At 40.5% G+C, this 21164-nt stretch overlaps 1 protein-coding gene across 1 annotated transcript in view; it reads left to right on the top strand.

Moving 5' to 3' along the window:
• LOC122790866 (rho guanine nucleotide exchange factor 40-like) overlaps window positions 1–21164 on the top strand; it is a 1619416-nt gene that overhangs the window by 1529085 nt on the left and 69167 nt on the right. The window contains exons 19-20 of the mRNA XM_044058526.1: window positions 9738–9915; window positions 14224–14340. Coding sequence (XP_043914461.1) covers window positions 9738–9915; window positions 14224–14340 — 295 coding nt within the window. The remainder of the gene's footprint in view (window positions 1–9737; window positions 9916–14223; window positions 14341–21164) is intronic.

Raw genomic sequence — 21164 nt, 5'->3', positions numbered from 1 at the left:
TTACTACTTTGTGTAGCAAGAAGAGAGCTAGCAAGTTAGGCTGGTGCTCGGCAAGTGAGCTAGGTAAATGAACATCACTTCCTGTGTTTGAACAACAGCAATTAAATGCATAAAATAAAAATGTTAACAAAACACCATGTAAACTTAAATAGTGTGCATGTATTACTATATAACTTCTTGCATTTCATTATATTATTGTGCTACAGGTACATCTGTATTCAGATGCACTATATATGACAAGATCTTCAAATATCTTTTGTGTCAAGAATTTTTTGTGTTATAAATCAGATTGTTGTTTCATGTTTTGACATATATCTTTACTATTATAATTTTGTCAGACCTTAATTTGTTAATATTCATTATTTATACCAGTCCTTACTTATGAACTTGAATATTTAAGTTTACATGGTGTTTTGTTAACATTTTATGCATTTAATTGCTGTTGTTCAAACACAGGAAGTGATGTCATGTGACTCATTTATGACAGTATATAAGACTAAGATCCACCACTATGGCTTAATGTACTACTGACGAAAGCCTTGTCGCTGAAACCGGTCTAGTTTCAGTTGGAAATAAAGATTAATTTGTTTGGATCCTCCTGGGTGCTGGCTCTTTTATTTGTTCATTGTTACTACTTTAAAAGATTTTCAATCAGTTACTTTTATTATTCTCCTACCCTATCGTATCTTTAAGACTCTCTCCCTTTAGTCTTTTTTCCCTTTTTTACCCTTTTTTTTACCTTTGAGGTAATTCTTCATTACCATCATTAGTAATCCTTCCTTCCTTCTCTCTCTTCTTACCCTTCTGGATAGCCTTTGTTATTCTTGGTACTGTCGTTCTTCTCCACATCATTATGTCAGACAAGAAAAGTAGTGTTGGTTTCAAACAGTGTAAGGATTGCGGCCGTAAGTTACCGCTTTCTGATAGCCATGACTTATGTGTCTATTGTTTGAATGTCTCCCACCTTACTCTGGATCCCCCATGTGGGATTTGTAGAAATATTTCGACCAGGGCTATTAACGAGAGAAAGAACAAGTTAATCCTGAAAGGTCTCCTCAGTTCTCCTTTCTGTGAGGCTATTTCTGGGTCGGAGGGATCACCCCCTCCTGCTAAACCCCATAAGAGGCATTCTTCCTCTTCCTCATTGAGGTTGCTTACTTCATCTCCCTCAGGTTCCTGGTTGATCTCATATACTCATCAAGGGAGTCGACTCATAAGAAAGTGAAAATTGCTACTTCGGCGCTACCACCTGTGACCCTTTCGGCGCCAGGCTCAGCACCTCCCAAGTTGATTCTTGCTCCAGCCATGTCCTCCTTATCGACACTGGCACCGGAGTTCCCGGTGCAGACATTTACAGCTCCAACAGTTCTGTCGCAGCCTTACTGGCACCGTCCCTGCAGGTACAGTCCCCTTCAGCACCGTTGGTACAATCCCCTTCAGCCCCGAGTCTAACGATACTGTCCTCCACTGTGCAGACACTTTCGGTACTGACATGCTCTTCAATGCAGTCCTTTTTGGCACTGTCATTGTTACTGGTGCAGACACCTTCCTCGACGGCACCGTACCCATCGGTGCAGACACCTTCAACTTCTATGTTGCTGCCTTCGTCAGCTCAGACTACTTCAACACCATTTTCCTCCATGCAGACATCCTCGATTCTGGGCTCTGCACCACTTGAATTAGCAAGGACCAAGTACTCTCCTTCTTTGGATCCATTTGTTGGTAGCCAATATAGCCCTTTCCTAGAAAGGCCAGAATCGCCTTCAGGTTTCTCTATGAGGTCGACCAGGAGCCTCTCTGAACAAGATGTGTTGTGGCTTGTTGACCAGTTGCTTGTGGCCAGGGGTCTATCTCGACTGTCTAAACCTACGTTCCCTCTTTCAGGTGAACGTATTTCTCCTCAAACTCTAGTGTACACTTCTCCTTCGACTTCCACCCTAGTATCAAAGCCCATTCCTCTGACAGCAGCTTCCCTCCCTCCGACCCCAATAGTGGATGTCACATTGGAGCCGGAGTCATCCTTGTGGCCCTCGGTGCACTGGGCATTGGGCTTTTCTCAGGCTAGTGGCAGTGCCATGGGGGAGGGCATTCTTGGTTCCACACTGATGTTTTCTATGGCACCCTCCAGGAATCCTCCCTTTCTCACATTTCACAGTCCTCTTGAGACTCCTGGTCTGGGTGTCGGCTCTTTGGAGCAGGGTGTGACCCCGGTTCCAAGGTTGTCGTGCTTGGTTCCGGGCTCCCATCCCTCTTTGAGTGGGCTGGCCTTCCAGGCTATGGAGAGGGCACTTGCCTCTGCTGGCAAACCCCACATGTCGGAGTCCTTTCCCCCCTCTGTGCCGCAACTCTCACAAACCACAACTGCCGGACACTGGGCACAAGGGCCTCAGGTTTCTCCCCCTCACAGGAGACCCCCTCTTTGCAGTCTTCCCCAGAACCTCCCACTGAGGAAGTACCTCGCAAGGCTTTGTGCAAGAGGAAGCACATGGACTCCACTGAGGAGTCTTTGACCAAAGATACGGACTTTGATGATGGGGAAGGGTCCCCACGGTCACCCTCTAATGAGGTGTCCTTTGGTGACATTCTCAAGATCTTTAGACAGAGGGATAACTGGAAGTCCTCTAATCCTTCCTCAGAGCAATCTGTATTCCTGCAGGCCTTTTCTGCCCAGCCCCTTACCTCCTGGGTTTCTCCGCCAGCCGATGAGCTTGTCCAGCTCATCGTCCAGTGTGCACGGAGGGCTCCTGACACCCTGGAAGCTATAGGGCAGAGGCCTGACAAGATCATATCTCCCCAGCTGAGCATCCCCATTGGTCAAGAGGTCTTCCAGTAGATGCCATGGTGGTGGCAGCTGTAACCAAGAAGTACTTGGCAGAAGAGAACCAAACTGTCCATCTGCCCAACAAGGAGTCCAGGGCGATAGACAGACTCAGGAAGCATATGTTTGCTTCATCGACCTTCACCGTAAGGTCTTTGAACTATTTGGCACACTTTACGAGGCTCCAGAGGGATCTTATCAACCAACTCCGTGAAACCATGGCAGGAGCTGTTTCTGATGAGGTCCATGACAACGTAGCTTCTCAGATAGCCACCCTAGAATCCATATCCAATTCTTCCATGTGTCTTATTTCACATGCAACAGAAGGAGTGGCTAGAGAGGCAGACACAGGTATAGTCACCAGACGACATGCCTGGATGCACCTTTGTGACTTTGTGGACTCCTTTAAGGCTTCCTTTATGAATGCCCTCATCGAGGCCACTTCTTTGTTTGTCCCTAAAGTTAAAGATATGGTAGCAAGGTGCAAACAAGATGGCAAGACCCTATCTGCCATTGGTGTCAGACACTCCACTCCTCAACGATTCTATTCCAGAAATCAAAGGAGCAGGAAGATGTGGCACAGGAAATTACAGGGCTCTTTCCATGATGCACGTGCTGAGTTCTCCCCTGGAGGCAGAGGGGGAAACTCCAATGGAAGATGTCCCTTTTGGGGCAGAGGAGGTCTCCGAAACTGGGGTTCCAGAGATTCTTTCTCTGGCCAACCGTATCAGTGCTCCTGAAGCATTGCCCGACTGCTCACCTCTGGTAGTGGTCGGGGATCATTTTTCCTTGTACCCTACTGCCTGGAAAACATAACCACCAACTCTTGGGTAGAACAGATAATATCCAGAGACTATCGCATTCCCTTCCATCTTTGTCCAATCTCATCCAGAGAATTACCCAATGTTCCACCCAGTCAAAGGGAAGCAGCAGCACATGAAATTCAAAAGCTGCTACACAAAACAGTCATCCAAATGGTTCTCCCAGACTAGATAGGATCCAGTTTTACTCAAGGTTCTTTTTAGTGCCAAAAAGACAGGGGACTGGAGACCAATTCTGGATCTCAGCACACTGAACAAATTTGTAAAAACAGAGAAATTCTGGATTGTCATGGTTCAGTCTATCCTTCCTCTTCTGGAAGAAGACGATTGGATGTGCTCTGTAGATCTTCAAGAAGCATATTACCACATAAAAATGGATAAATACTCAAGAAGATACCTCCGCTTCCACATAGGAGCCAGTCACTACCAGTTTTAAGCACTGCCCTTTGGTCTCTCTACAGCCCCCAGAGTGTTCACCAAATGCATGGCAGTAGTTATCGCTCACCTGCGACTTCAAGGATTCCATGTGTTTCCATATCTAGATGACTGGCTCCTCACTGCCCCCACTAAGCATCTACTGGAAGAAGCCCTACACTACACTCTCCTCACAGCACACCTGGAAATCACTATAAACTGGGAGAAGTCCAACACAACCCCAGCACAATCTTTAGAATTCATCGGGGTACTGTTGGACATGAGAAATTGCACAGCATCTCTCCTGGACCACAGACTTCAGAGAATAAAGCATCAGGTTCCGCCGCTGCTCTGTCACCACAAATCTTCTGCTTAGTCCATACTCCAACTCTTGGGATCAATGGCAGCCTCGATCACCATTGTTCCTCTAGCCAGATTCCACATGAGACTCCTTTAGTGGTTACTTCTCACTCAGTGGTACCCTCTACAACATCCTTTGTCCTTTCAGATAAGTGTAATTCAGAGATGCAAGCAAGATTTATGCTGGTGGATGTCTCGAAATCCCCAACAATGGTCTCGTCCCTTCAGCCCCCATCAGCCAAAAGCCACGGTGACCACAGATGCCTCCCTGATGAGGTGGGGAGGGCTATGTCAGGGAAACTCGGTCCAAGGCACCTGGTAGGAGACAGAGGCCCTTTTGCATATCAGTGTCCTGGAACTGAGGCCGGTGCTACTAGCATTGCAAGCATTCCATTCTATCCTTTCATCAGGGACAATTGCGATCCAGTCAGACAACATGTCAGTGATCTTGTACATCAACAAGCAAGGGGGGCACCAGATCTTATCTGTTATGCTGAGAGGCCTTAAGAATATGGCAATGGGCGATAGCTTCCAACCACTTTCTATTTGCAACCCACATTCCTGGGATCTCCGACGTGATAGCGGACAAGTTAAGCAGGTGCATCCTACGACCTCACAAGTGGTCCCTCAACCCTGTGATAGCGGCAAAAATTTTCAACTGCTGGGGCTAGCCTTGCTGTGACTTATTCGCCTCCACAACCAACTACAAGTGCAGCAACTATTTTGCCCTGATCCCCCCTCGGGGACAGTTACCTAGAAACGCTCTAGTCCACGCTTGGCCCTCGGGTCTACTTTATGCTTATCCTCCTCTCCCCGTCATCTCCCAATTTCTGAAGAAAGCACGGCAGATGAAAATCAAAGTGATCCTCATTGCTCCATATTGGCCTTGACAAGTCTGGTTTTCCCTTCCTCTAGCCTCACCTGATAGATCGACCATGGATCCACAATCCATCCCCAGTGTTGATCTCCCATCCGTAGGGTCTGACTCACCTCAATCTAACAACCCAGAAACTGACAGCTTGGTTTCTTCACTTCCAATGATTGCTAGGCAGGAAAACCTCTCATCCTCGGTGCACAATATTCTTATTGCATCTTATAAATCATCCACCAGACTAATCTATCTCAATAAATGAAAAAGGTTTTCTCTATGGGCAGTGAATAAACAATTAGACCTCTTGTTAGCCCCAGTTTCGGTCATTTTGGATTACGTATCACATCTTTTCCACTCTGGGGTGTCTGCCTCTACTATTCGTGTGCATTTAGCTGCCATTTCAAATTTCGATATTGGTTTTCAGGATTCTTCGCTCATGTCACATAGACTCTGTAAAACTTTCTTGAAGGGGGTTCTTCACCTAAAACCTCCCTTTAGAGAACCAGTATAACCTTGGGATTTGCCTTGGTCCTGCAAGCCCTAACAGATCCCCCCTTTAAACCTGCATCTTCATGTGATTTAAAATATCTTTCGTGGAAAACTTTGTTTCTGAATGCAATCACATCAGCCAGATGATTGTCAGAACTTCAAGCCTTATGCATCAAACGTCCCTATCTTATCTTCCATAAGGATAGGGTATCACTGAGAACTAATTCTACCTTTTTACCAAAAGTGGTGTCAGAGCGGTCTATCAACCAGTCTATTGACCTTCCAGTATTTTTTCCTAATCATTCTAATAAGGGAGAGTTTTGCCTGCAAACTCTGGATGTTCATAGGAAAATACGATTCTACCTGGACAGAACTAAATCTACCCGTAAATCAGACCAACTTCTTCTGGACCAAGACTAGGTCATCTTGTCTCGAAAGTTACATTGGCATCATGGTTGAGAAATTGCGTACCTTTATCTGCAACAAGAACAATATCATCTTGAGAGTGAAAGCACATTCTACAAGGTCTATGGCAACTTCAGCAACTTTTCATGCTAAGGCTTCCCTCAATGATATTTACTCAGCTGCAACTTGGGCCAAACCTCATACCTTTATTTTTCATTACAAATTGGATTTGGCCTGCAGAGGTAGAGCTTCTTTTGGCTCCATGGTGCTCAGGGATGTCCTTCCATGAGGGCCACCCAGGGATGCAGGTAGTTGGGGACTCTGTCCCATCAGTAATGAATGAACGAAGATTAACAACATCAGATAAAGAAGTTATGTCTTACCATAACGTTCCATCTGTGTTGTTGATCTTCGTTCATTCATTACTACCCACCCTCTGTCCCCCTCCGGAGGTTCCTGGTTGATCTCATATACTCATTTATTGTAGGTCTGTTATGACCAGAGGTAGCCTCTAATTTTATCTATGAACTTGCAAACTCGATCTAAGGTAACAGGGAGCAGAGCATTCTGGGTAGGACCTTGGCTCGAGAGTTTTTTGGCTGACGTGAGCTTGATATATAGCCGGCTCAGTTCCGAGGATGGATCCGATAACCCATCAGTAATGAATGAATGAAGATGACCAACACAGATGGAACGTTATGGTAAGACGTAACTTCTTTTTTGTATAGTGAAAGCAAAAATCACATTTCATAGCAAAACTATGTGGATATAGTGAGACCTATGCTCAGATATATAAAATGTTACCATAATCTGACGCAGCTACCCAAATTACAAACCTAACCTTAAGTTGGCTAATACCCCCTTTGTAAATTTGGTTGTGTTTATTACCTAAACTTGTAAATGTCAACAGTTTTTTCAATATATGCCTAATGACTATGATTGCTGTCAACTTTTATAAAGCAGACACCATTTATTTCTGCCATCCCTATGTATGGATTGTACACAGCAACTGCAAAAAACACATTCTAAGACTACACATACAATCCTACTACATTCAATCAAACCTAAAATACAAATGTTATGTCTGTTTCTAAACTGATAAAAGTTCTCAGCTCTATCCTTTGCATGATTTACTGAAAATGCACTCAGCATTTTGTTAATTAGCAAAATTTTAACTTGCATCTTAGAATGTATGTTTGCACCCCCAACCAAATTGCTTTGAGAACAGGTTCATTATGCTAGTGGTGTAACTTTTAGAAGCAAGTGCTCATGTTTTGGGATACATATTCCCAATCAACCTTATTGGTAAGATGGTAAACTATATTTTCTATTAATTCTATTTGTCAGGGGGAGGGAATTCCCTCTCCCTTAACCTCCACCTCATTTAGAATTATCTAAATAGGGGGTTAAAGGGATACAATCTCCCTTTAACTAATGGAATAAAGAGGAAATCCACTTTGCGGACATGGTTGTTCTGACAGATAACAAACTTATTAAGATGTGCTGTCTGTTTCAGCGTGTGAAATGTGTGTAGCAGTAGTAAAACAATAGCTACTTTTCTGTACTCCATGACATAAATGCAGTATTATGAGTGTGCATTGGTTCTCCAGTTTTATGATGGCTTGTGGGTTATCAAATACGATGAGTGCATATTGCAACTGCTGTCATGCTTCAGAATGCACATGTATAGCGACATAGCAGAGTTTGTGACATAAAGCTGTGAAATGATTGCATTATTTTTTTTTTCAAAATTTTTTGATTGCTGTCAAGATTATCTCCCTGCATTTATTCAGGCAAAGGAAATCCCTGTTACTTCAAAAATTTCAATATTAGGATATGTGATTTATAACACAGGCTCTTCATCAAACTGCTTTATGAAGATACTTGACACTGGTTATATTTACAACTTCCGAAACACATTTCAGATTTTTTTGTCTGAAACATACCTCTCAACCTCTTAGTACAAAAAATCTGGACAAAGTCTGACAGAAGGGGGGGGGGGGCAGACAAAGGCCCAAAAATAGGGACAGATTTTAAATAATGCTCTTATAAACTTAGAAAGTTGCTAGAATAACAGGATTTGTCTTAGCATGCATTTTTTGATGAATATGAAGTCAGAACCACAAACGTATATCATTATTTAGTGACTTCACTCCTCAGATCATCCTAGTCATTTGCCAAAAAATCATATATTTTATGAGGAACAGACCAAAAATCTGAGACAAAAATCTGGACAGTTGTGAGGTATGGTCTGAAATCATTTTGCAACACCAAGTATGGTATCTCAGCTCTTGTCATGATGCAGGAACAGAACAAGATTGCTGAATTGGTCTCGATGATGTGTGATTCCACGATCTGTGGTTTCAGTGGTCTGAAGTATACCCATATATATCTAGATCTAGATCTATATATATATCTGTATCTAACATATATATATATATATATATATATATATATATATACACACACACACACACACACAAAATATATTCGCATATATAGATATAAATGTATACACACACACACACATATATATATATATATATATATATATATATATATAGTGAGAGAAAGCTATAAACCCATATATACATACATAGATATTGAAATACACATGCATACATGCACACGTATATAATATGTATATATATATATATATATATATATATATATATATATATATATATATATATCTATATACTTATTCATATATAGCTATCTATCTGGGTCTACTTCAGAAGACTGACAAACCAAAAAACCATTTCACTTCTGTTATTAAAAAATAAATAAAGATGTTTGCTTGTATACACACAAAACATGTTAAAGGTATCTCAGGCTAACACCATAACTCTGATTTTTCACCTTGTAGCAAACAAATGTGGAAGCTGGGAAATATCCCATATAGACAAATAAGCAGAGGAATAGAAATAAAAAATACTATGTTCTGGGTAGAGAGCAGCTTTATTCCTTAGCCCCCCCCCAGCCAGCAAGGTGGCTTTGTTACCCCTGCTTCTTCCTCCCAAAGATGCTTCCTCCCAAAGATACTAACCAGTCCTGAATTAAGAAAGCACATTAATGGCATGCTTATTTAGCCATAGCACTTTGTCCTTACAATTGTTGGTCTCATCACATTACAGAAAAATAAATGCAATATTTGAACATTGTGGCCATTTTCCATTCCAGCAAGTGATGTTTTCCACATGCTGCTTCAAAAAAAGTGACATTTAGTAACTTTCCATAGTATGAATTATGCTGGTATTATGTTACAGAAATATTCTTACAAAGGTTGACCTCTTTCACTAAGTGCAGAGTTAGAATTCATAGTGGCATAACCAGAAGAGTTAATTATTTTATTTGAGACAGCAGATTTTAGAGCAGAAAAGTTTACTGACAATGTTCATCTCTGCACGCACATATGGTACAGCAGTATGTCTTCATATTGGGTATCGATTCCAGCGGAATTCTCAAAAGAGACAAAATAAGCACATATAATAGTTTTTATTAAATGATTTATACTTCTATTGTCCTACTGATGCTATGTTTTTTTTTTTCTTTTAAGACTGCAGACATTGGCTTGACAGAGAATATTGGAGATAGTGGATTGCGTTTTGAAATTTGGTTCCGCCGACGGAAGTCTAAAGAATCCTATATTCTGCAGGCAAGCTCGATCGAAGTGAAGCAGGCATGGGCAGATACACTTGCTCAAATTTTGTGGCAGCAAGCTGCTCGAAATAAAGGTGAGTCACAGCACGAAGGTAATAATCTGTAATTTTTTACTGGCCACATCATAAAAAAATTATGTGTTTTGTCCATTTTTATTTCTTGTGATTGATTTGGAATTTTATTAGACATCTGAAACAGTTTTCAAAAATAGAAAGGTCTTTCCCCTCCTGTCTCATCCTGAGTCTTTCCTTTGTTAAATCTCTACTTAAAGTAGCAGTACTTGAAAGCAGGAAACATTGACCTATGCCATTTAAAATTACATCACTTACTGTAGTTTCTTTCCTGCTTTTGAGACTGTATTACAGCTATTCTTTCTCCTGAAATAACAAGAACCTCTGGCTATTGTGCTGTGTAGTTTTTGTATTACTTGTCTCAATTGCTGTTTATAAGACAGCAATATCCCTCTATAACTACTGATAAAATGCTTAACAGTAGAGTAGAACACACATACACACACACACACACACACTAAAATAAACATTTTAAAATGTGCCAGTGCACTATTTTATATTCCTTCATTTGAATGGCATGAAGTATGGCTCTGGTATGTTAATACTCAGCTGTTGAATGGGACTGTTGTAAATGCAGCATCTCAAGCAATATATTAGTCTGATATCATCAACAGTTCAACAGTCACATATGTCTCAGACTCTTCCTTTCCTCCCTCAGTGTTGCAACATGTAACTTCTGATAATGTCTTATACCTTGTTCCTTGTACTGTGTTCCTTCTTTAGCAAATGCATGGGAAGAAATGTAGCACTGATATGTCACTGAAGTCATATTTACATAATATTCACGTATATAATGTACATACAGTATATGAATTAGTACCCATGTCTATAATACACATATGCAATATCTATGAATGGGTATTCTATAGTTTGTGCATTTTATTGCTAACAAGAAACTTTCTGCCTGCAGATAGCCGACAGGGTGGTTACATTTCAAACACGTGGGCCTGCGTACAGTAATAAAAAAGAATGGGGCACAGCATGATAAGTAGCAGAAACATATAAAGGAGCAAGAGAAAAACATTCTTACAGAGGAATGATTGTGGAAAAGTTCATTACAGATCTAACTGAGCAGCAGTTATGGAGTGAGTTAAACAGGGGTAAAAGTGATGCTAAAGAAAGAAAAGTAGGTGCTAATCCTATGGTAATGTGGATTAGTAGGAAAGTCAGAAGGGTAAAGCTGCTGTGTGCTGAAAGGGCAGTAAAGGAAAAATCAGAGGATTAAAAATGTCAGGTGTGTGGACACTACAAATCCAGATATTGTTACTGGTCAAGTAGTTTTTTTAGTATTTTCTAAAAGAGGAGTTTGTAAGTGATGATTTAAAGTTACACGGGGAAGTTTATTCCATATTCTACATACAGAAAAAAAGCCAGGGTTATATCACCCTTTATTTTCCCTCCATCACTATATAATTTCCTATGCTTTCAAGCCTTCTGCTGACTCCATACAACTCCCCCTTCCACCATCCAGCCTGGCAACCATTTGTTGCACACCCTCAGTTTACATAACAATCTTCTTGTGATATAGTCTCTAAAATTGAATACAGCATTCTAGATGCAGTCCCCCCCAAAAAATCCTATAATTTGTGACATCTGTATGGCATGTACCACTGCTGTGCAAAATTTCTGCCTGTTGTCCTTCTGTCACTTATTTATGTCACTTTTGTCATTTGCATATACTTATTAGTGTACTTATATGTATTATTACTTGCCTGTATAGATTTGTCAGTTTGACCCTGTTTTATATATTTAGTTTATTGTTGCTGTCGAGATCATTTCACAAATACATGCTTTTTTATATTACCTGAGCTTACAGTCACCAGGTCAGGTCTGGTGATGTAACTTAGTTAGACTCAAATTCAAAGTCCTGATAGTTAATTCACTTTCATCCTAGGTTGCTAGTGCCTCCCTACAGACCATTTACTTAAGGTCACTCTAATTAATTCACTGGGTGGCCATTGCCAAATGTCTGCTGGAGACTGCGGTAGCAACTGTTGACTTACCTTTAGCTATTTGTGTCAAATAGTCATAAATATGCAGATCCAGTTTTTTCCAAAGCTTTGATTTTACTAGTTCTTTTGAACTGCTCTCACTGAGTAGAGCTGTTATAATGCTAACAATGCAACAGTTTAAAAGAAACCTTACAGAATAGTCTGTTAAGAGGTCTGATGAAGTTTGCACAAGCAGTGAAAGGATTAAGTATTTCAGGTAAAAGCAGCAATTTTGCTTTCATTCTGACCTAGCTCATGTTATTTTTCAATGAGTTTCACAAAAATGTATGTGTGCACGCACACATACACACAGTCTATACCCTCAACTAATGCAATTAACTTGTTTTAACCGAGTTACCAAAATTAATACTGACAATGTCAAAATTTTAGCTGATTATACTCCAGTATATTGTACTAGAGTACAGTAGCATAGTTTTCTGTAATGTGTAACAAAGAGAGGATTTTTTTAAATCTTTTCATCTGAAAAGAGAAAATATTTACCATGTGACAGCGGTGCCCATACAGAATACCTTGACCTTGCCAAACCCTACGATATTATGTCACACACCTACATTATCAACGAGCTAAATGCACTCTAAATCAATCCTTCTGTAGTAAGAAGAAAAGCAAATTGGCTGAGGGATAGAACCCACACCGTGATGGGGCAGGCGTGCCCTCAGAAAGTATGGAAGTTACCTGTTCGTACTTCTCCGGTCTCCAAATCAAAAAGCAGAAACTGTGGTGAACCATGTTTGCAGACGATTGTAAACTGGGTGTTACACTCGAATCTCCTTCTGATACACAGAAACTAGTAAGTGAGCTTATACATGCTCATAGCTGGTGCACTGAAAATGTGTTAAAACTAAATGCTTAAAAATGCAATATTGCATTTGTCAAACAAACCCTAAACCAAGCTTATAATATAAAAAACACCACACAAAGTGAAGATGGCGTGACACACCTTGGGACATGGTTTGACATCTCCCTCTATTTTGACCATCATTTTGCAACAGTGGACAGGAAATCCTTCTGCATGACACAGCTGATCACAAAGGTAATTTCCTCTAGTTCCAAAGAAGTCCTGACTCCTCTGCCTTCTGTACTGATCAGGCCCCTCATGGAATACAATGCCTCCTTTGGGATTTATCTTACTTGGGTGCTATCAAGATAGGCTGTAGTCCTTGTTCCTGCATTCAGTATCCCACAGACCCCCCAGGGATTATCTGTGCCTTGCTGTCCAGGCCATTACCTCTTATTTCTCCATAAATTAAACAAACCTTTAAACAACAAAACTGGCAATCTGAACCTACTTCAGCAAATAAACAATTCATGATGAAGAAACGGACTTGTCACTCTGTGACTTCTCCTTCTCTGGAGTAAAATTCCTCTCAACAGCAAGCAATGTATTACATATATTCCTTTAACAAGGAATTAGACAACTAGATGGGAATTCATAAATTCACCCCAAGTATGACTGGCCTGTTACCCCATGAAAAGGGAGGAAAGGTCTAAGTTTGGGTACTGTCAAGGCCCAGGTGCCTTGTACATTCTATTGTTATATGATGATTTTATTGTATAATGTAACTCCCCACATTCTGATGAAAACAAGGACCAGTGGTAACACTTGTGTTCTTGAGAACCCTCACTGTTTTGTCCAACTTTTACATCACTACAGAAAACATATATACTTTAAGACTACCATGCCTATCCATCTAAGAAAAGTTAAAAAAGAAAGACATTATAAAGGCAAAAATCTCTTACTGCATTAACATGCAGACACACTCACTATTATAACATAATTAGAACAATAAGCTTTAATCTGCCTTCACTTTTAACACAAATGCAACAAAACAGAAAGGTTATGTTGTGTACAATGCAGGTCTAGAAGAGATAACACTTGATCACTTAGGAAAATGCAAAGGCTAGTATATCTGACACTCACAAGAATTTATAGCTGTCGCCAGGAATTCCAGTGTGCTCTGAATTCATAGATCAAGTGTCCCTTATGTTCGGCTGGCATACACACACATACACACACACACACACACACACACACACACACACACACACACACACACACACACACACACACACACTTATAAACACAAAACCATGTCACTCTCTTACACACACACACACACACACACACACATACTGAGGGGGATGATTAGCATTCAGTCATTTCATGAAACTACCAGGAGAGCAACAAATTGGACTGGATACTTAAATGAAGAAGGAATTCCTTATTCTTTCCTAATGTGGGCTCATAATGTTGGCTTATTGTCTGAACATAATATTATTTTTCTCGTTATATCGTTAGAGCTCCGTATCCAGGAGATGGTCTCTATGGGCATTGGAAACAAACCCTTCATGGATATTAGAGCCAGTGATTCCCCTGTCAACAACCGAATGATAGACTGCTTCATCTCTGGAAGAGGTAGGAGTAATGCACTGTTTTTCATATTTTAATATTCACTACAGCCCTATTTCATTCTTTCTTGTGCAAATAACTAACAAGCTGAAATTACTTTACCAGTGCTTAGGTCATAAGTCCAGGTTTTATTGCAACAGGGGATTCCCTAAGTTAAGTATTTGCAAAACAGAATATCTGTCATTCATGTCCTGGTACTTGAACTGTAATTTTTTTCCTGTGCTAGTGCACCCTGAGAGAGAAGAAACTTATGTTTGAGAGTATAGGAAGTAAAGTCCTCCACAATAACCTTCAAGTCATAGACAGGAAACATGACACCATGGGATGTCTCTCCTACCAGTGACAAGAAAAAAAGCTCTCAATCAGCAAAGTAAGAAAGGGCTAGTAGGGTGTAGCAATTAATCCCACTTTTTTGGAGTAAAACTATGATATATTAAGTCATACCAACATAAAGGTATTTTGTTGGGGCTGTCTTGCTACTGATTCAGAGAAAAGCTGTTTTAATTTGGAAATCAAATTCTAAGATATTCTCACTAGTTTACTTTATATCAAGAGTTCTTAATTATTTGAAGCATCATTATGCAGGTATGAGTTGTCTATCTTCAGGTAACTCAGAGTCCAAATTCAAGTACTTATTCCTAATGTACACTTGTGGTACAAATGCATTTATATCCACATTTTTATAATAAAAGAGTATGGAAAACAACAAAGCTAAAAAATAAATTCCATTTGATAATAATGCTATTACAGAGTAATCGTCCAATGATAACAGAAGTATTATGAACAAAACTTAGGAGATCAAAGGTGAAAATAAGTAGAAGCAGGGAAGTCTAGTATAATAAGAAGGAATGCAAGAAATCATGTCCATCAGAAAGAAAAGATTATAAGGAGGATGTCAAAAAATGGAGGAAGAGAGGGTAAATGACACCAAATGGTAGGTAGATAACAAAGCTAGCTTGGCTTGAGTTTGCGAAATTTGTAAAAAAATGCTTATAGGGTTTAGTATAAAATTGGCTAAGTAGTAGATAATGGTGTATTCAGAATAAAGGCAGATGAAGAATGAAGTACTCTAATGTAAAAGAACTTACAATGGCTGAAAAGCACAACAAGAAAAGACCAGGAATTTGACACCATTAGAAATTTTAGCATGGCTATGCTGGTCAGTTAATGTTACATAAAAGAGAGATGTTGAATGAGTTACACCTTAGTTAATGCAGTTTATAAAAATATGACTTTATGAGACAGTCATGGACTTAATGCTGCAACATTTGTTAAGTTCAAGAAAACAAATGTTTGAGTGACTTTTAAAGATCCATTTACCAGCTGAAATGTGAAGTTGAGTGTAATGAATCATCACCATAATGTGGGTTGAGAGGCAGTATCTTCCATCACGAACCACAGCCCAGGATGCAGGGGCCAGAGAAGTTCTTCAGAAGTTTCAGCATTTCATTTAGTCTTTCCAGGGATTTTCTGTCAATACATTGATAGCACAAACCTCAAACCAAGCAGTACAACAAATGGGTATTACACTAACAATAACTGAAAAAGTGGGCATTATTTTCACGGGGGCAAACCCTACTTCTTTCTTTTGTTACTTCTGCAACTCTAAATACGCCAACTCAAAAGTCACACAAATTCACATTTGTGGAAATGCTTATTGGCAAAGCACTATTGCAAGGAATCATTAACCAGTTAACCAAGGGATAGCAAAATAAATTAACGATAGAAAAGAGAAATGTGAGGCAATAAACCTGTCCCCCAAAATGCCATGCCAAAGGATACATCTTAAGGGAACTGTCAAATCCAGTAAGGGTCAGGGACATCAACTAGCCAATGATAAAAGGTGCCAAAGGGATGGCCCCTGATGAGTAAAAGAATACTACCTGAAGAACTGAACCAGACCCTTGGAACCTCTAAACATCTAGTGGTGAAAGAGCACAGGACATGGGCAGGACAAAACCGAGAAGAAGCTCATTAGTGTAAAGGGGGCCCAAGCTGTGTGGGGCAAGAGGCTTTTAGGCAATATCTGACCAAAATGGAAAGCAAAGCAAATTCCACAGAATCAGTATATTTTAGCAGTGACCCCCCCCCCCCCCCCAATCAGTAGCTATACTGCAGACTTTTGTACTTTCTGCTGACAGTCAAGTTCTGAGTCTGAAATGGTAAAAAAGGAAAATAAGGCAAACTTCAGAAAATAAACCAGACTGTTTAATTAAGCGCTTTTCATCCAACGATATTCATCAAAATTGTTGGACGAAAAGCGCTTAATTAAACAATTTGGTTTATTTTCTGAAGTTTGCCTTATTTTCCTTTTTACTGTTTCTGAGTCTGAAATGCCCAAACCATGAGTGTTAATGTAATCCAACCTAAAGGAGATTGATGCACATGCACACACTGGAAGATATGCTGCTGAAATAAAATGCTTAAAAATCATGTTCAAAGGTGTAGGAAGGAATGCGACACCTGCAGTCTTATGCTGGCTTATATCTTTAGTATGTAGTTACTAATGGGAATTTACGCGATCACATAAAGTAATTTTTTTAAGAGAATAAGATTTTGAAAATGAAACAGAGTCTCGTCCAATGTTAAAGCCCTTGCATCAGTGCAGCTGTCAAGGGCTGTTGTGATAAAGCTGCTCCATGTGTAAAAGCTTTCCTATTTCAGTTTTTTTTTTTTTTTGGGGGGGGGGGGGTATGAGTTCATTAATCCATACCTGTTTTAAAAGAGAAAAACATGAAGTAATGAAACACATGATTTTTTTTTTCCTTTGAAACAAGAAACGCCTTCTTTTTTTTGGAGGGAGTTGGACAAATCAGAAAGGGAAAGTAAAAGCAAAGTCACAAAATAGTCACTTTGACAACACAGATATTTACTGAATAATATTATTCATTAAATATTACTTTTGTTAAGGTGTCCAGATTTTTGCATAATGTCCAGATTTTTGCCTCATATTTTTAGTCTGTTTCTCCAAAAATTGCAATTTTCTGCAAATCACTGAGGACTAAAGTTAGGAAATAATGACAGAAATTTGAGTTGTAGACTTCATATCCTTTATAAAATTCATGCTTATATAAAACGTGTTATTGTATCAACTTTTCTAAGTTTGTATCCAAATATCTAAAAACTGACCCTATTTTGGACCTCTGTTCCCCAATTATTTATGGCTTTGTCCAGATTTCTTGCTATAAAAGGTTGAGAGGTATGTGAGGTGTACATTGTGTGGCTTTAATTTACTTTATCATTTCTGATCACCTCTTATTTGATATTGTTTATGCCAAGAACATCCACCCATGAAATCATATCATCATACTGCTAGTCATCATGATGTCATTTCCAGAGTACATCTCAGCTACATGCAACAAGTAAGCAGATACCAAGCATCTGCTTTTTTATTTTAATATAACTGATGATAATTTTCAGTAGTTCTAATGCATTCTACAACAAGAATACAAATCCTGCATTGGCAGCCTCCTGGTTTGCGTTTTAAGTACACATTACCTAATATATTCCTCAATTGAAAGCATGAGGAACTAATGACAGCGGACACCTAGTTAATAAAGGATGAGCCAGTCAACAAATATCATCCTTAAATTTTGTACCTTCAACACAAATTCCAGTTTATCACCAGTATAAATAATGGCAGGAACAAAACTAAAGCATATGATGGCATGAATGACCATAGCAGCAGTGTTAAAAGTTTAATTTATTAAGTTTCAGACAATTACCAACCATACAGTTGTGGATACATTCCAAGTCTGAAACCACTCTATTTAAGGCTGATGTACAATTTTGAGTGAAGGAGAGGTACAGTTCTGTATCATAAGCATAATAGCATTACTTTATACCTATCCCACCCACAACATCTCTAATCAGTAGCATATACACACATGCCTGACATACAAGGCCATGTCCAATCCGGAATAAATGGACATGCTCCACCTCAGAAAATCCATATCCACCAGAGCCACGAGAGCAAGAGATTTGAACCTCAACACAGAAATCAATAGGATGTGCTGGAGGGACAGATTTATAACCCAGAGGCTCCCTACACTCTGGAACAGAATCCCAGTCTATGTTAGGCAGAGCCCCTCAGTGACTCTCTTCAAGAGAAATCTTGACGAGTGGATTGGAGATCGTAGGTTTACCCTGGGGGTCATCTCTGCGTCACTACTAGACAGAGGCACAGTAAACTAAACCCTAGATGGGCATAGTATTCTCATTCCAAGGGGTGGCAAAAGCCACACACACTCTGGCTAGGCTTATAAATGCCCTAGGGCAGATAGCCTAGTATGAAACTATGAACCTATGAACACATCCTGGAAATGAGAGTAATAAACATAAGTATGAATACTAAATTCCTGCAGAGAAAGAGGAAATTGACCCTCTTCCAGACCAGCAAACATCCTTACATGCACAGCAATACCAACATTCTGTAATTGGTCATTGTTTGATCAGTGTTCTACCCCGTAAACAAATTTAAATAAAAACACTAGACTGGACTGAGGCAAGGTTGGTGGTGAAGTAGTGAGTAGGACATTAACACTACTTATCAGAAGACTTTCAAGTGGCAAGAGAGGCAAGGCTTCTACACCTACCCATCACATGGAAAAGATCTCAACTTTGGGATAAAAGAATATTCCATTGCACACAATGTTCAGCATGGTTTAGTCACCTTGAAGTTAGTATTATGACATGCTTTGACACTGCTCCATATTAGTTAACTTCATTTGATCATCAACCTGTGGGTTTCGGATCCGATATGGATCCAAGCCGGCAGCTTTCCAAGCTAAGATCAGAGCTCCAAGCTCCTCCCCCTTACCTATACTGCACTGCAACCTCCTTCCAACCCCCAGATCTTGTTTGCCACGGCTTTGCCAAGAGTAGAGCCACTGGAGTGATCCCCGGGGTGAATTTTCTTTTTCCCATCCACTCATCAAGATTTCTCTTGAAGATGGCCAGTGAGGTGCTCTGTTTGACATACATGGGAAGTCTATTCCATAGCATGGATAGTCTCTGGGGTATGAACCTGTCCCTCCAGCTTGTTCTGTTGATTGTGGTAATGAGATTGACGTCTCTGGAGTGTGTGGTGTGGAGGGATTGGGATTTCTTTAGATGTAGCATTTCTAACAGAGCTGGGTCAGACATGGCTTTGTAAATCAAGCAGAGATCGCCTCTAAGTAGGCGATATGAGACAGAGAATAGTTGGAGTTTTTTTGAGTCTGTCCACATAGGACGTGTTTAAGGCCTAGGATCCTGTTTGTGAGGTACTTTTGTGGCCTCTCCAGTTGTTGCAGGTGTCTAGTGAGCTACATGCCAAAGGGGGCATTGTACTCGATGATTGGCCTAATGAGGGAAGAGTAGGGGGAGACAATGATCTTTTTCTTCCAGATGCAAAACCCTTAGTAATGAGATGTGCCACATAGAAGGACCTTCTGACCACAGTGCCAGTGTGGTGGTCAAAAGAGAGGTTGCTGTCAACCTGCGTTCCCAGATCTCTTATGATGCCTTCTGTGTTCAGTGGGCTACCATTGATGTGGTAATTCATGAGAACCGGGTTTTTCCCAAAGGGGTTGAGGGCACATTTTTTGGCATTGTGCTTAAGGCCAAGGTTCTGACATCAGTCATTGGTCTCAGTGAGGCCTTTCTGTAGGATGTCAACATCACTTGGGGAGTTAATAATAGCTTCCAACTTGCAATCATCTGTGAACTTTGTCAGCCAGAGTCCCTTTGTGTTGGCCTGGACTTCAGAGAAGTAGATGCCTGGACTTCAGAGAAGTAGATGCCAAACAGAAGAGGACCCAGGACCAAACCCTGTTGGACTCCACTCGTTACTTGTCAGCAGTCTGACTTGGAGTCAGTTACTTTCACACTCTGGGTTCTATCTGTGAGCCAGTTTGCAACCCACCTAGTGATATAGGGGGTTGATGCCTAGCTTAGTGAGTTTTTGTATGGGTCCTCAGTGGGGAATGGTATCAAAGGCCTTGGCCAGATCAAGGTAGGCTGTATGAACCACCTTGCCTTCATCCACAGCTCTAGTGACTGACTCAAAGAAGTCGACCAGGTTGAGCAGGAATGGTCTACCCTTCACAAAACCAAACTGTGTGGGATCCAGAGTTGGAGATTCCCTATATCCTTGTTTATTAGGTCCATGATGATCCATTCCATAACTTTGCATATCAGACTCGTCAGGCTAATGGGGCGATAGTTCCCAGGGTCTGTAGTCACTCCTCCTTTGTGGAGATGGATGACTGTAGCAGTGTGCCATTCAGTAGGGACAAAGCCTAAGGTGAATCTGTGATTGAACAGGGCACACAGGTGAGGTACCAGTTCACTCTGTAGTTCATGTAGAACACAGCCAGGGATATTGTCAGGTCCCATAGAAGCTGTATTGGACAGTGTTGTTTTAACCTGTTCAGCAGTAATACTGGGTGCCTGGCAATCTACTGGTATTGTGACTGGTTTTTTGGTGGGGGAGAGAGGGCTAAAGTTGGCACTGAATCTTCGGCCAGTATATTGGGAATATCTGTTGGCTCAGTATAGGAGGTACCATTGTGCAGTAGCTCAGAGCAAATCTGGGTATTGCCATGGACATTCTTTGCATAACTATAGAAGGCCTTGTGGTTGTCTTTACTGTCTGCTGCAATTCTGTTTTCATAGCTAGCTTTAGAGGATTTGATGAGGAATCTCAACTTTTTGTTGAAGTTGATAAGGGAGTTTTTCCAGTCTTGGGACTTCACCTTATTCTGCATCAGTTTCCTCCTCCTGTTGTAGAATTTGTTTATGGCAGGGGACCACCAGATTGGCTTCCTTTTTTTGGAGGAGAGCGTCTT

This window comes from Protopterus annectens, chromosome 16.part0 (genome assembly GCF_019279795.1).
Source record: "Protopterus annectens isolate FY-2018-M chromosome 16.part0, PAN1.0, whole genome shotgun sequence".
Classification (NCBI taxonomy): domain Eukaryota; kingdom Metazoa; phylum Chordata; order Ceratodontiformes; family Protopteridae; genus Protopterus; species Protopterus annectens.
The sequence above is the reverse complement of the archived record's forward strand: the minus strand, read 5'-3'. Positions and strand labels throughout refer to the sequence as shown.